Here is a 12,412-nt window from a genome sequence, read left to right as displayed (position 1 = left end):
CTTTTTTACCACTTTTGGTGACTTCAGTAGATTTAACACACATTTTTCATTTATTGCATAAACTCATGATACAAAGAACTTTCAACCTATTCAAACTCTACATTCAATTTTGTTTTTCAAAAATGTATAGCTACTACTTTCTTTCCACCACAGATTGCCATTATCTCAAAGGTGAAATTTTAGCCTATGACTAAAAGGACCTATAGCTGCAACTTCATGATTCAGCAACTAACATCAATAATTCACAGTGAGATCATAGGCCCCCTGTGGAAGGTAGTGACATACTTGCCTTATGAAAGGAAGCTGAGAGCATATGCAGAGCATTTTGAGTTTAGATGTGTGGCTTGTGTGGGTGTCAGACATTTGTCTCTTAGCTGGTGCCCTGCAGAAGGATCCTTCTTTGGGAAAGGCTGAGAAAGGTGAATTGGGGTTGTGAGGCTAGGATAAAATGGTTATACATGTGGTAACCAGCTCCTCCTGAACTCGGTTTTCCACAGTTACCCTGGGCAGGTGGGAAGTCTTTCTGCTTTCTGTGTAAAAGATTCCAACTTGGTTTCCTGCCACCACCAAACACAAATGTGTTGATTTTTCTTTTTTCAGCTTCCAACCCTTGCAAGTTTCCAAAAATAAATCAAACCAGCCATCAGGGCACCGAAATAATACTACTACTAATAAGCAGCTTTGCTTAGACTTACATAAACAACACTTCTGAGGTAAACTTTGCCCCAGAGGTCTGGATACACTCTTTTTATATAACCTGCGTACTAATAATTACTAGACTTGGGTGGATTAACCCTGAAAATAGATGTTAATAGCAGCCCCCCAAAACAAAAGACTTGGAATGACAATTAAAAAAAAAAGTGCACCAACAAGAAAAACACTTGGCAGCCAGCTCCAGCCCAAGCTGAAGACACCCTTCTCTCCCCGCCCCGCTACAAAGATCTCCTCCCCTACCCGCCGCGCCTACGGGGTGAGAGTAGGCTCGGAACCCCAACCCCGCCCCCGCCCCCGCCCCCGCCCCCGCCCCCGCCCCCTAGGCTCTTTTTCCTCCTGGCCCCTCCCTCTTCCGCTCCTCTCCGCCTGGTTCCTGGAGCTGAGGTCAAATTGTCTGAACAGGCTGGTTTGCATAGCCCAATGGCTGCGCGTATGCAAATGAAGAGGATGGTGGTTGGCTGGGGCTTGGCAGGATAACTCCTGGGAGCGGGGCCTTTGTCCTTCAGTGGCTGTGAGGCAGCTGTGGTGTTAGTGTCGCGGTCGGTGGCGAGTGGGCTGCTGAGAGCCGACTAGTGAGCCAGCGAGCGAGCGGGGCGGGAGGGGCGGACGGCGCGGTGGCGGCGGGCGCTGGAGGAGCCTGCGAGGGAGTGTGGAAAGCAGGCGCCCGCGCGCCGGCGGTGGCAGGAGCAGCCCGCACGCCGCTCTCTCTCTGTGGGCGACCTGCAGTTGCAATATGACTTTGGAGGAATTCTCGGCTGGAGAGCAAAAGACCGAAAGGTAAGTCGGCCAGAGCCTCTGCCTAAACTCTGCTTGTCTCCTGCGCGCACTGCCGGGCTATGCAAGGTTAATGGGGAGCAAGTGGTTCAAAGTTTGCAGCGGGTACCTCCTATCCCGCCTTTCTTCCTCTGGAACACTCCGGAGGCGTGCGTGGACGGGAAGAGCGTACCCCGCACGCCGGTCGAGCCCCTCGAGGCTTTGCAAAGGGCAGACGTGACCGTCCCTGCCCGTGCGGCTCTTGCGGCCGACAGCCTGTGGCTGCACCCAGCGCCAAGGACTAGCAGTGCACTCTGGAAAGGGTGGCGGATGTCACTCGGGGCTGCTCACAGGATGCCGGGCCTCTGGGCGTAAGGGTTATGGGGCGAAGGGGATGATATCCCAGGGAATCCTGGATTTGCAAAAGGTCGAGGGCCGCTGTTGCGCGTGCCCTCGGTATGGAGGGTCGCGGTGCAGGGCGAGGAGGCGGTGACTACCCGGAGGGGCTTAGTGTGACGGATCCCCTTGCCTCTTCCCGCGTGTAGGATGGATAAGGTGGGGGATGCCCTCGAGGAAGTGCTCAGCAAAGCCCTGAGTCAGCGCACCATCACCGTCGGGGTGTACGAGGCGGCCAAGCTGCTCAACGTGTAAGTGGAGCCCTCGCGTGACCCTCTTGGTTCTCCTGTTCGCCCCAGCCAGAGAAGGTCGCTTTCACCGGTCTCCCCTCGCCCTGCAGCGCCACTTCCTGCCGCGTTCCATCTGTCCTGTGGCTACTTGTCCCAGGGGGAGTGAGAGGACCCGGGCGCGACCCCTGGCACCTGGGCGGGGGTGCAGGCTGCCACGCGGCGGGTCTTGCCTTTGGGCTCACCAGCCCGTTCGTTCCCTGCCCTCAGCGACCCGGATAACGTGGTGCTGTGCCTGCTGGCGGCGGACGAAGACGACGACAGGGACGTGGCTCTGCAGATCCACTTCACCCTGATCCAGGCATTCTGCTGTGAGAATGATATCGACATCCTGCGTGTCAGCAACCCGGGCCGGCTGGCCGAACTCTTGCTCCTGGAGACCGATGCGGGCCCCGCGGCCAGCGAGGGCGCAGAGCAGCCCCCGGACCTGCACTGCGTGCTGGTGACGGTAAGGGAGAAGGGAACTTGCGGGCAGCTCGAGGTTAGAGTCCTGGCAGGAAGTTCGTGAGGGCTGAGAGTCTCCTGACTCCAGATCTAAAATGGGCGAGGGTTAAGAGACTGTAGCCTTTGCCCCATTAAAGCGTGTGGCTGGACTTTCAGCCGAGATGTGCTAGTTTCATCATGGGGATTTTCTCTGGGACAGAACGTGTCTAAGCACGTTGGAGGCTGCCAGAAGCGGAAGAGATCCTTATGAGTCAGCATTGTCAGTCCAGCTACTCCCTACCTACATCTGCACTACCTCCCGTGACTAATTCCTTTAGCAGGGCAGATTAGATAAAGCCAAATAAATTCCTGGCTCACCCTCATTAAGGAGTCAGCTTCATTCTCTGCCAGTCAGAGCTAAAAATAGAAATGGTGTAGGAGACAGACCTCATTAATTCCCTAGAAATACATTAAGGGGATAGAGTGGAAATTTTTTCTTTGTGGTCTTGCAGTTTTTTAAATGTCCCCTTGCCCCCATAAAAACCTTTGAAAGGTAGATAACTTGTGTTTACAAAGGTAAATGTGATTGTTTTGTCTTTTACATTTTGGGACACTTTGATCTCCTTAAGTGGCAGCCTCATTATTTTGCTTCTCCTGAAAAATACTACTCTCTCTTTTGGGAGGATAACAGGTGGCAGTTTTAGTTAACTGCTCTGCAGCTCTAAAGTCCTGGTAGCCCAGCATGGAAGTATTTCTCAGGTGTCCACCAAGGTACAAGTTTGGTAGGACAAGCCTATTGAATAATACTCTCATGCAAAAACTGAATAAATATGAAAACATATATATGACTCAGTTAGTTGCATGTATTCAGACTTTGCAGAGTATAGCTTCGTAGAGAATTACCCTTAACGATTTTGCAGGAAACCCAACTACCTGGAAAAAAATTTTTAATGGTTTTAAGTGGTCTGTCACACAGCCAAAGTATAGAATGTTCAAGCGTCTTCCCCTCAGAAGTGTTGTAATTAGTAGCAAAGTCTGATTTTTTAAAAAATAATAATTTTATTTTTTCTAAATTTGTTCCCAGAATCCGCATTCATCACAGTGGAAGGATCCTGCCTTAAGTCAACTTATTTGTTTTTGCCGGGAAAGTCGCTACATGGATCAGTGGGTTCCAGTGATTAATCTCCCTGAACGGTGATGGCATCTGAATGAAAATAACTGAACCAAATTGCACTGAAGTTTTGAAATACCTTTGTAGTTACTCAAGCAGTTACTCCCTACACTGATGCAAGGATTACAGAAACTGATGTCAAGGGGCTGAGTGAGTTCAACTACATGTTCTGGGAGCCCGGCGATAGATGACTTTGCAGATGGAAAGAGGTGAAAATGAAGAAGGAAGCTGTGTGGAAACAGAAATACAAGTTAAAAGGAACAGAAATTACAAAGAACCATGCAGGAAGGAAAACAAAACTATGTATTAATTTAGGATGGTTGAGTTACATTTAAATAAACCAAATATGCTTTGTTAAAGTTTAAATGTGCAGCCATAGTTTGGGTAATTTTGGTTTTTATGCCCTCAAGTTTAAAAAAAAAAAAAGGTTAATCATATTTTAAAACCATATTTTATTGTATTTTGATGAGATATTCTCAAAGTTTTATTATAAATTGTACTAAGTTATTTTATGACATGAAAGGTTATTTATGCTATAAATTTTTTGAAACACAATACCTACAATAAACTGGTATGGAATAATTGCATCATTTCTTAATGTGTGCTTTTGTTTCTTTTAACTTGTACTTTATTTTAAACAAGTTTTTTTTTCCAATATGGAAAAATTAAAACCCATGTGAAATCATGTATATATATTATATGTGCATCTGTATATATAGATGTGTGTGTATGTATGTATATAAAATATTTTTCTACTCAAAACATTTGGGCTGAACATGGCATGATATTGGTTTTTATTTATTTAGTGGGCATTTTAGGCATGCCCTGCTCTACCCTACACCAAAAGTCAGAAAAACAAAAGTGATTTAGGAGTTGGTTTGGAGTTAGGGAAAAGTGGTGTGGGAAATTGCACTTGCAAAACATGGATAAATACAGTTAAATGATAACTAGTACTATAATAAGATTATATGCAACATGTTACAGAAGCAGAGGGGAGGGAGTCACCAAAGACCTACCTGCAAGACCAGTGAAGTTTTTCCTGGGAAGAGATCATTTTATTTGGATCTTAAAACAGGAAAAGGATATTGCTAGCAGCAGCACTAGTTTCTGGGAAGGTGTGGAGGCCTAAAAGACCAAAACCTGTTCAGGGAAACAAGAGTGATTCTGTGTGTGCCTCTGGCATAGAAAGATAAGGGAGAGATAAGGCTGAAAGGTAGGTGGGGATTAGGCCCAGACTGGGAATGGCATTCCATGTCACCCTTAGCATTTGGGCTTTCTTCTGTAAACTTTGGCTAGTCTGCAGACGCCTTCACGCAGGGAGTGACGTGATCAGTGTTTCAGGAAGATAACGTTGGGCACTGAAAGACGGGTTATTGGATAAGCTGCCATAGGTGAGAAGGCCAATTGGAAAGTGACCGCAACCGTCCAAGGCTGTGCATTTTGCAGAAGCACATTCAGGAAGCAGGGAAGTGGCCTGCTGAAGATTCTGGTGCCATTATTCTCTTTCTAGAGCTGTGTGCCTTTCAGCTGAACATGCGTGCTGTGGTTCTGAGGGGTTTGGCTAAATTAGATGGGAGAGGGAAGAAAAGAGCAAAAGAAATGAAAGGCTTTAGCAGAACAGTCATCTTATACTTGGAACAGTCACTTGATAATTAACTGCAACAATCTTCTGGACATACAGCCAAAGAAAGCAAAAATGCCTACTGAGGAGAGGCCTAATATAGCTTTGGTTCACAGGATTTTTCTTTGCCTACTTCTCAAACTATACCCTCCCCCAAAACACCCCATGGCTCCCTGGCCATCTGTCTCCCACCCTTGTCATGACTACATACAATCAGGAAAAAGTAGAAATCAGAGGAGAGATGTGCCAGCTAACAGTTACAAAAAGCACCAAGTTTCTGCATATCTTAGGAATAACAGGCACATGAGCCCTTCACCTTGCAATTAAGTTTCTGTTTTTCCACATCTACCAGAAATGTGGAGTTTTAGTCCTTGTTTAGGCTTGTATCTTACTTAAGCTAGTGCATGATCCAAAACGTAACTGCTATTTAATAGTTGTCTTTTACAATATCAGAAGATGGAAAGCAGTGAGTTTTAAACAGGTTTTTTTCCTTCCCATTAAGTAAAAATACTTCTAGTTCTTTCCCAAAACTACTTGATTAAAGACCCTCCTGCAAAGACGAGTAAATTAAACTAGGAAGGCAGAGTGGGGAGGAGCAGCTTATGTATGTTCTTAGTCACTCAGTGTGTCTGACTCTGATTTACAAATAATGAATGCAAGCCACCTGGCACCTGATAGGTGTCAATACAGTGTCTATTACTGAAACTGGGGCGATGGCAATAGGAAAACTTCTAAGGTATCAGAAAAATCTGATGCTTATAACATACATATTTAAAGAAAAGTGTCTTGAATGTGAATTCTTATTTCATAGTGCTGAGAGATATGAAAGTGGTAGTGTGCATCCTTGAAGTTGTTTGCTTTCAGAAAAATCCCGACAAATCACCGGATTTTGAAGTTTCGGTGTTTAAGTTTTAACAGTTGTTATTCGTTCCTGATTGAGCATAACACAAAAGTAACAGGGCATTGAAAAATCCACTCTGAAACAATTGAGTTAATTGTAAACAAGTATGCAATTACCGGGGCAGATTCTGCCTCTAAATGTTGCTAGTATTTTTCAGTTGTTGCTTTAAATACCATTAACCCAGTGGCCACAGGACTGGGAAAGGTCAGTTTTCATTCCAATCCCAAAGAAAGGCAATGCCAAAGAATGCTCAAACTACCATACAATTGCACTCATCTCACATGCTAGTAAAGTAATGCTCAAAATTCTCCAAGCCAGGCTTCAGCAATACGTGAACCGTGAACTTCCTGATGTTCAAGCTGGTTTTAGAAAAGGCAGAGGAATCACAGATCAAATTGCCAACATCCGCTGGTTCATGGAAAAAGCAAGAGAGATCCAGAAAAAACATCTATTTCTGCTTTATTGACTATGCCAAAGCCTTTGACTGTGTGGATCACAATAAACTGTGGAAAATTCTGAAAGAGATGGGAATACCAGACCACCTGACCTGCCTCTTGAGAAATCTGTATGCAGGTCAGGAAGCAACAGTTAGAACTGGACATGGAACAACAGACGGGTTCCAAATAGGAAAAGCAGTACGTCAATGCTGTATATTATCACCCTGCTTATTTAACTTCTATGCAGAGTACATCATGAGAAACGCTGGACTGGAAGAAACACAAGCTGGAATCAAGATTGCCAGGAGAAATATCAATAACCTCACATATGCAGATGACACCACCCTTATGGCAGAAAGTGAAGAGGAACTCAAAAGCCTCTTGATGAAAGTGAAAGTGGAGAGTGAAAAAGTTGGCTTAAAGCTCAACATTCAGAAAACAAAGATCATGGCATCTGGTCCCATCACTTCATGGGAAGTAGATGGGGAAACAGTGGAAACAGTGTCAGATTTTATTTTTCTGGGCTCCAAAATCACTGCAGATGGTGACTGCAGCCATGAAATTAAAAGACACTTACTCCTTGGAAGGAAAGTTATGACCAACCTAGATAGCATATTCAAAAGCAGAGACATTACTTTGCCAACAAAGGTCCATCTAGTCAAGGCTATGGTTTTTCCTGTGGTCGTGTATGGATGTGAGAGTTGGTCTGTGAAGAAGGCTGAGCGCCGAAGAATTGATGCTTTTGAACTGTGGTGTTGGAGAAGACTCTTGAGAGCCCCTTGGACTGCAAGGAGATCCAACCAGTCCATTCTGAAGGAGATCAGCCCTGGGATTTCTTTGGAGGGAATGATGCTGAAGCTGAAACTCTGGTACTTTGGCCACCTCATGCGAAGAGTTGACTATTGGAAAAGACCCTGATGCTGGGAGGGATTGGGGGCAGGAGGAGAAGGGGACGACAGAGGATGAGATGGCTGGATGGCATCACTGACTCGATGGACGTGAGTCTGAGTGAACTCTGGGAGTTTGTGATGGACAGGGAGGCCTTGCATGCTGTGATTCATGGGGTCGCAAAGAGTCGGACACGACTGAGTGACTGAACTGAACTGAACTGAACTGAACCCTGCTTATTGCAAGTAGGTGGAAATGTTACAGAGGGGACAGAAATCCCCTTCTCTTTCTAAGATGTGTTGTTTGTGGAAAATACCTACTTTTCCCACTGGCAACTTTACCTCAGTGTCATAAATAGTATTGACTCCTCCCTCCTGCAGTTCATCAAGGCCCTCAGTAAATTAAATTTCTATAATGAAAGGACTCATGAAGGTAAGTAATCTCCCATAATAAATATTTTACTTCCCAAATGAAGAAAGTGTCATGGCTAGGAAAGAGCTGTTTGTATATTGTTAATTGGAAGTATTGTCAAAGCATGTTTTGAGATGCCTTACTATAACCCTTATAAAATCATTGTTTCCTCAATTTTCAACTATATGGGTTCAATTTTATTCTTTGAGATTTGGTAGAAGGCTGCAAGCAGTGAGATGTGGTTCCTTTAAATGAATAAAACTCTCAATGGCATGATTTAACACCAGGTTGGGAGGTGGGGGCTTCCCTGGTGGCTCAGAGGTTAAAGCATCTGCCTGGAATGCAGGAGACCCGGGTTCAATCCCTGGGTTGGGAAGATTCCCTGGAAAAGGAAATGGCAACCCACTGCAGTACTCTTGCCTGGAGAATCCCATGGAGGGAGGAGCCTGGTGGGTTACAGTCCACGGGGTTGCAAAGAGTAGGACACAACTGAGCGAATTCATGACACGACACGACAATAGTGTCCCTCAAACAGAACTGAATCTTTTTTTTTTTTTTCCTTTTAAACAATCCTTAGATAAACATCAGGATTCCCCCAGTGGCCCAGCGGTTAAGAATCTGCCTGCAATGCAGGAGATGCGGGTTTGATTCCTGGGCCAGGAAGATCCCCTGGAGAAGGGGGTGGCAACCCACTCCAGTGTTTTTGCCTAAAAAATCCCATGGACAGAGGAGCCTAGCAGGCTTCAGTCTATAGAGTTGGATATGACTGAAGAGACTTAGCACACAGCACAATAAACATAAGAAACTGTGTAAAAAGGTTGTATTCATGAAGATCACGAAGAAAGAATTTTGTTGTTGTTCAGTCACTCAGTCATGTCCGACTCTTTGAGACCCCATGACCTGTAGCATGGCAGGCTTCCTTGTCCTTCACTATCTCCTAGAGTTTGTTTAAACTTACATCCATTGAGTCGATGAAGCCATCCAACAGTCTCATCTTGTTTGAGTGCTTATTATGAGCAAGGGCTATGCTGGTTATATTGAAGTCTACAAAAGAAAAATCAGAAACCTACTCTGACCTCAAAGAGTTCCCAGCCTAGTGAAGTAATGAGACACAAACATCAACAGATAAAATCCAAAGCAGAAGCACCCAGAGAACTGCTATGAGAATTCAAGGGGTAGAAATTTCTGGAGGGCACATGAGGATGACTTGCAGAAAAAGGTTGTGAGTTCTTTGATCAGAAGTTAGCATCGTATTTTGCAAACCACACAAATTACTTAACTGATTGAATATTGATTATAATTCTGCTAGGTACTGCAGAGAATAGACAGAGGTAGCCTCTAAGAGGTAGCGCTTGTCCTTAGAAAGTTTATTATCAAATAAGGAAATCAATATCAACACATTCACTTCTTTAATGCTATTTTCTGAAAGCCCGTCATGCCCTGGGCACTAAGTCCCAAGGCTGCAAAAGTGTAAAAACAAGGTCTTTGTCTTTAAGAATATGTGCAGTTTAGTGTAAAAGACTGACACCTGTGATGCAGGGCCATCAGTGACAATGTGCTGTGTTCAAGGCTTAAGTGTTCTTGGGGGGCCGGGAAAGTTGGGAAGATCGAGTCAGACCCAAAGGATGAAGAAACTGGCCAGGGGATGGTGAAGGGACACTTGTTCCTCTAGAGGAGCTGTAGCTCTGGAGGGTATATTTGAAGCACATTTGGGGTGAGTTTCTGGGACAGCCACAACCCTCACATAGGGATTTGTTGTTTTGGTTTTGTGCTCAGTAGTGTCTGACTCTTTGCAACTCCATGGACTGTTGCCCACCAGGCTCCTCTTTCTGTGGAATTTTCCAGGCGAGAACACTGGAATGGGTTGCCATTTTCTTTTCCAGGGCATCTTCCCAACCCATGTCTCCTGCATTGGCAGGTGGGTTCTTTACCACTCAGCCATGAGAGAAGCCCCTGGAAACTGGTAGCTAAGAGAAATTTGGCCTACACGTTGTTTAAAAACATATATTTTTTTAAGTTGTCAACATTTATACATGAAGAAATTTCTTAGAAAAATCTTTATTTCTATTGTCTCTTGGAAGTTTGCTAATTGTGGCAACAGTGGGCCCACAGTCTGCATGGTAGCAATTGGCTGCAGCTGAGGGAGGCTCCTCCATTTTAGACAAGGATTCCCAGTTTGCTACAGACTTTGCCCTTGCCTATTGTCAATTTAAGCCTCCTGGACTCACTTAGGTTTCCCTTCCTAATCCTTTTAGGCATGTGGGGTCCACCCTTCACTCACCCTCCCCCCGTGACAAATACCTCTCATTCTGGGGCTCAGATTCTTCTTGTGTAAAGATAAGGGATTTGTCCTCCAGAATTTCTCACATTTTCCAATAGACAATGAAGACCTAGGGCTGTATGTTAAAAATACAGCTCTAAGACCCTTTCCCAAGAGCTTCAGATTAAATGGGGCTGGGAAAGGCTCAGAATTTATTTTTTTTAACAAGTACTTCAGGTAGTTCTTATTAGCAGGGCAGTTTGACAAACATTGCATGCTTTCTTGGAGTTCTTCCACCTGAAACTCAGTAGAATCACGCTTTACAAATCTTGGGGGAGTGGGTGGGAGCGGGGCAGCTTTCATCGGATCAGTCTCTCTGATGTCAGCCCCCCAGGAGCTGAGGGACATAGGTTTCTCTGCAAAGATTAAAGAGACTCTCAGGGAAGAGGTATAACCAGAGCAATTTGCTGCCTGTGGACAGAGTTAAAATTTACTAGTTTATTATTCTGTACTAGTTCAAAGAACTAGGGCTTCACAGGTGGTACGGTTCTATCAAGAATCTGCCTACCAATGCAGGAGCTGCAGGTTCTATCTCTGGGTTGGGAAGATCCCCTGGAGTCCGTTTCAGTATTCTTCTCTGGAAAATATTCCACGGACGGAGGAGCCTGGTGGGCTACAGTCATGGAGTTGCAAAGAGTCATATACAACTGAGCACTGAGGAAAAGAACTACAAAAGGTGGGATGGTCCACGGACAGGTTGGCCCTTAGGGTTTCCTTGAATTGAGAGAACAGCAGACCTGTTATGCACCAGACACAGGGCTGGGCACTTGGACAAGACAAGAAGTTGACAGCATTGTAAAGACAAGCTCTTGTACAGAAGACTGCTCAACGTCAGGCATAAGGTAAGGTGCTCGGAAAGTGAGTAGAGTTCCTATTTTTCTTATATCTGTTAAGTACTTTCTGGCTTATAACGTGATTTCACATTTATTACTCCATTTGGTTCCTTGCCAAAGCTCCTGAGGCTCAGAGGTCAAGAGACTCTTCTAAAGCCACATGGCGAGGAAAGGGAAAATCAAAATTCTATTCTAAACTGTCTCTTAAAGGCCAGCCAGACAGCACAGGTTAGCCTAGGGGAGGCTGAAACTAATTGGATCTAATCTTTTACTTATCCACTAAGTGGGACAGAGCCCCAGGAAAACTAAAGGGGACAAAACCAGGAGAGAATTCTAAGAATTTTTGTCTTTCATCCTAGAACCTCCTCATGGGAGAAGTGACTTTTGTGTCCCTGGGTACTTTATGCTAATATATCTTCTACAATTAAGTGTCTGAGAACTTATGCAGAAAAGCAGCAAACTTTCCTACCATCACCACTTAACACATGATTACATCACCACAGTATCAAAATAATCACTCTGATAAAAGGTTCACCTGGAGAAGAGCCTTCTGATTTCATTTTGGGCTTCTTTGTATAACTGGACAGAGCTGGCAAATGATCAAGAATAAGAGTATAGCAGTTAAAACAATAGGCTTTTCAAAAATTTATTTTTGGCTATGCTGGTTCTTTGTTGCTGCGCATGGGTTTTCTCTAGTTGTGTTGAGCGAGGGCTGTTTTCTAGTTGAGATGCACAGGCTTCTCATTGCCGTGCGGAGCATGGCTCTGATGTGCATCAGTTCAGTTGCTCAGTTGTGTCTGACTCTTTGTGACCCCATGAATCGCAGCATGCCTGGCCTACCTGTCCATCACCAACTCCCGGAGTTCACTCAAACTCACGTCCATTGAGTTGGTGATGCCTTCCAGCCATCTCATTCTCTGTCATTCCTTCCAAAGAATACCCAGGGCTTATCTCCTTTAGAATGGAGTGGTTGGATTTCCTTGCAGTCCAAGGGACTCTCAAGAGTCTTCTCCAACACCACAGTTCAAAAGCATCAACTCTTTGGCACTCAGCTTTCTTCACAGTCCAACTCTCACATCCATACACGACCACAGGAAAAACCATAGCCTTGACTAGATGGACCTTTGTTGGCAAAGTAATGTCTCTGCTTTTGAACATGCTATCTAGGTTGGTCATAACTTTCCTTCCAAGGAGTAAGTGTCTTTTAATTTCATGGCTGCAGTCACCATCTGCAGTGATTTTGGAGCCCAAAAAAAT

At 44.9% G+C, this 12,412-nt stretch overlaps 1 protein-coding gene across 1 annotated transcript; it reads left to right on the top strand.

Moving 5' to 3' along the window:
• The first annotated feature begins 1,076 nt into the window (after nt 1–1,076).
• On the top strand, nt 1,077–4,336 carry GADD45A (growth arrest and DNA damage inducible alpha). Its single transcript, XM_027536943.1, has 4 exons — nt 1,077–1,491; nt 2,013–2,114; nt 2,361–2,598; nt 3,658–4,336. Exons 1-4 carry the CDS (start codon nt 1,448–1,450, stop codon nt 3,769–3,771), a joined length of 498 nt encoding a protein of 165 aa, XP_027392744.1. The 5' UTR covers nt 1,077–1,447; the 3' UTR covers nt 3,772–4,336.
• Nucleotides 4,337–12,412: the final 8,076 nt, after the last annotated feature.

This window comes from Bos indicus x Bos taurus, chromosome 3 (assembly GCF_003369695.1).
Source record: "Bos indicus x Bos taurus breed Angus x Brahman F1 hybrid chromosome 3, Bos_hybrid_MaternalHap_v2.0, whole genome shotgun sequence".
In the NCBI taxonomy this organism is placed as follows: Eukaryota; Metazoa; Chordata; class Mammalia; order Artiodactyla; family Bovidae; genus Bos; species Bos indicus x Bos taurus.
Note: the sequence above shows the minus strand (reverse complement) of the source record. Positions and strands in the feature narration are given on the sequence as shown.

Coding starts and splice junctions, on each gene's coding strand:
- GADD45A (XM_027536943.1), top strand. CDS start 1,448: ATGACTTTGGAGGAATTCTCGGCTGGAGAGCAAAAGACCGAAAG. Junction 1,492..2,012: donor GGAGAGCAAAAGACCGAAAG/GTAAGTCGGCCA, acceptor TCCCGCGTGTAG/GATGGATAAGGTGGGGGATG. Junction 2,115..2,360: donor GCGGCCAAGCTGCTCAACGT/GTAAGTGGAGCC, acceptor CCCTGCCCTCAG/CGACCCGGATAACGTGGTGC.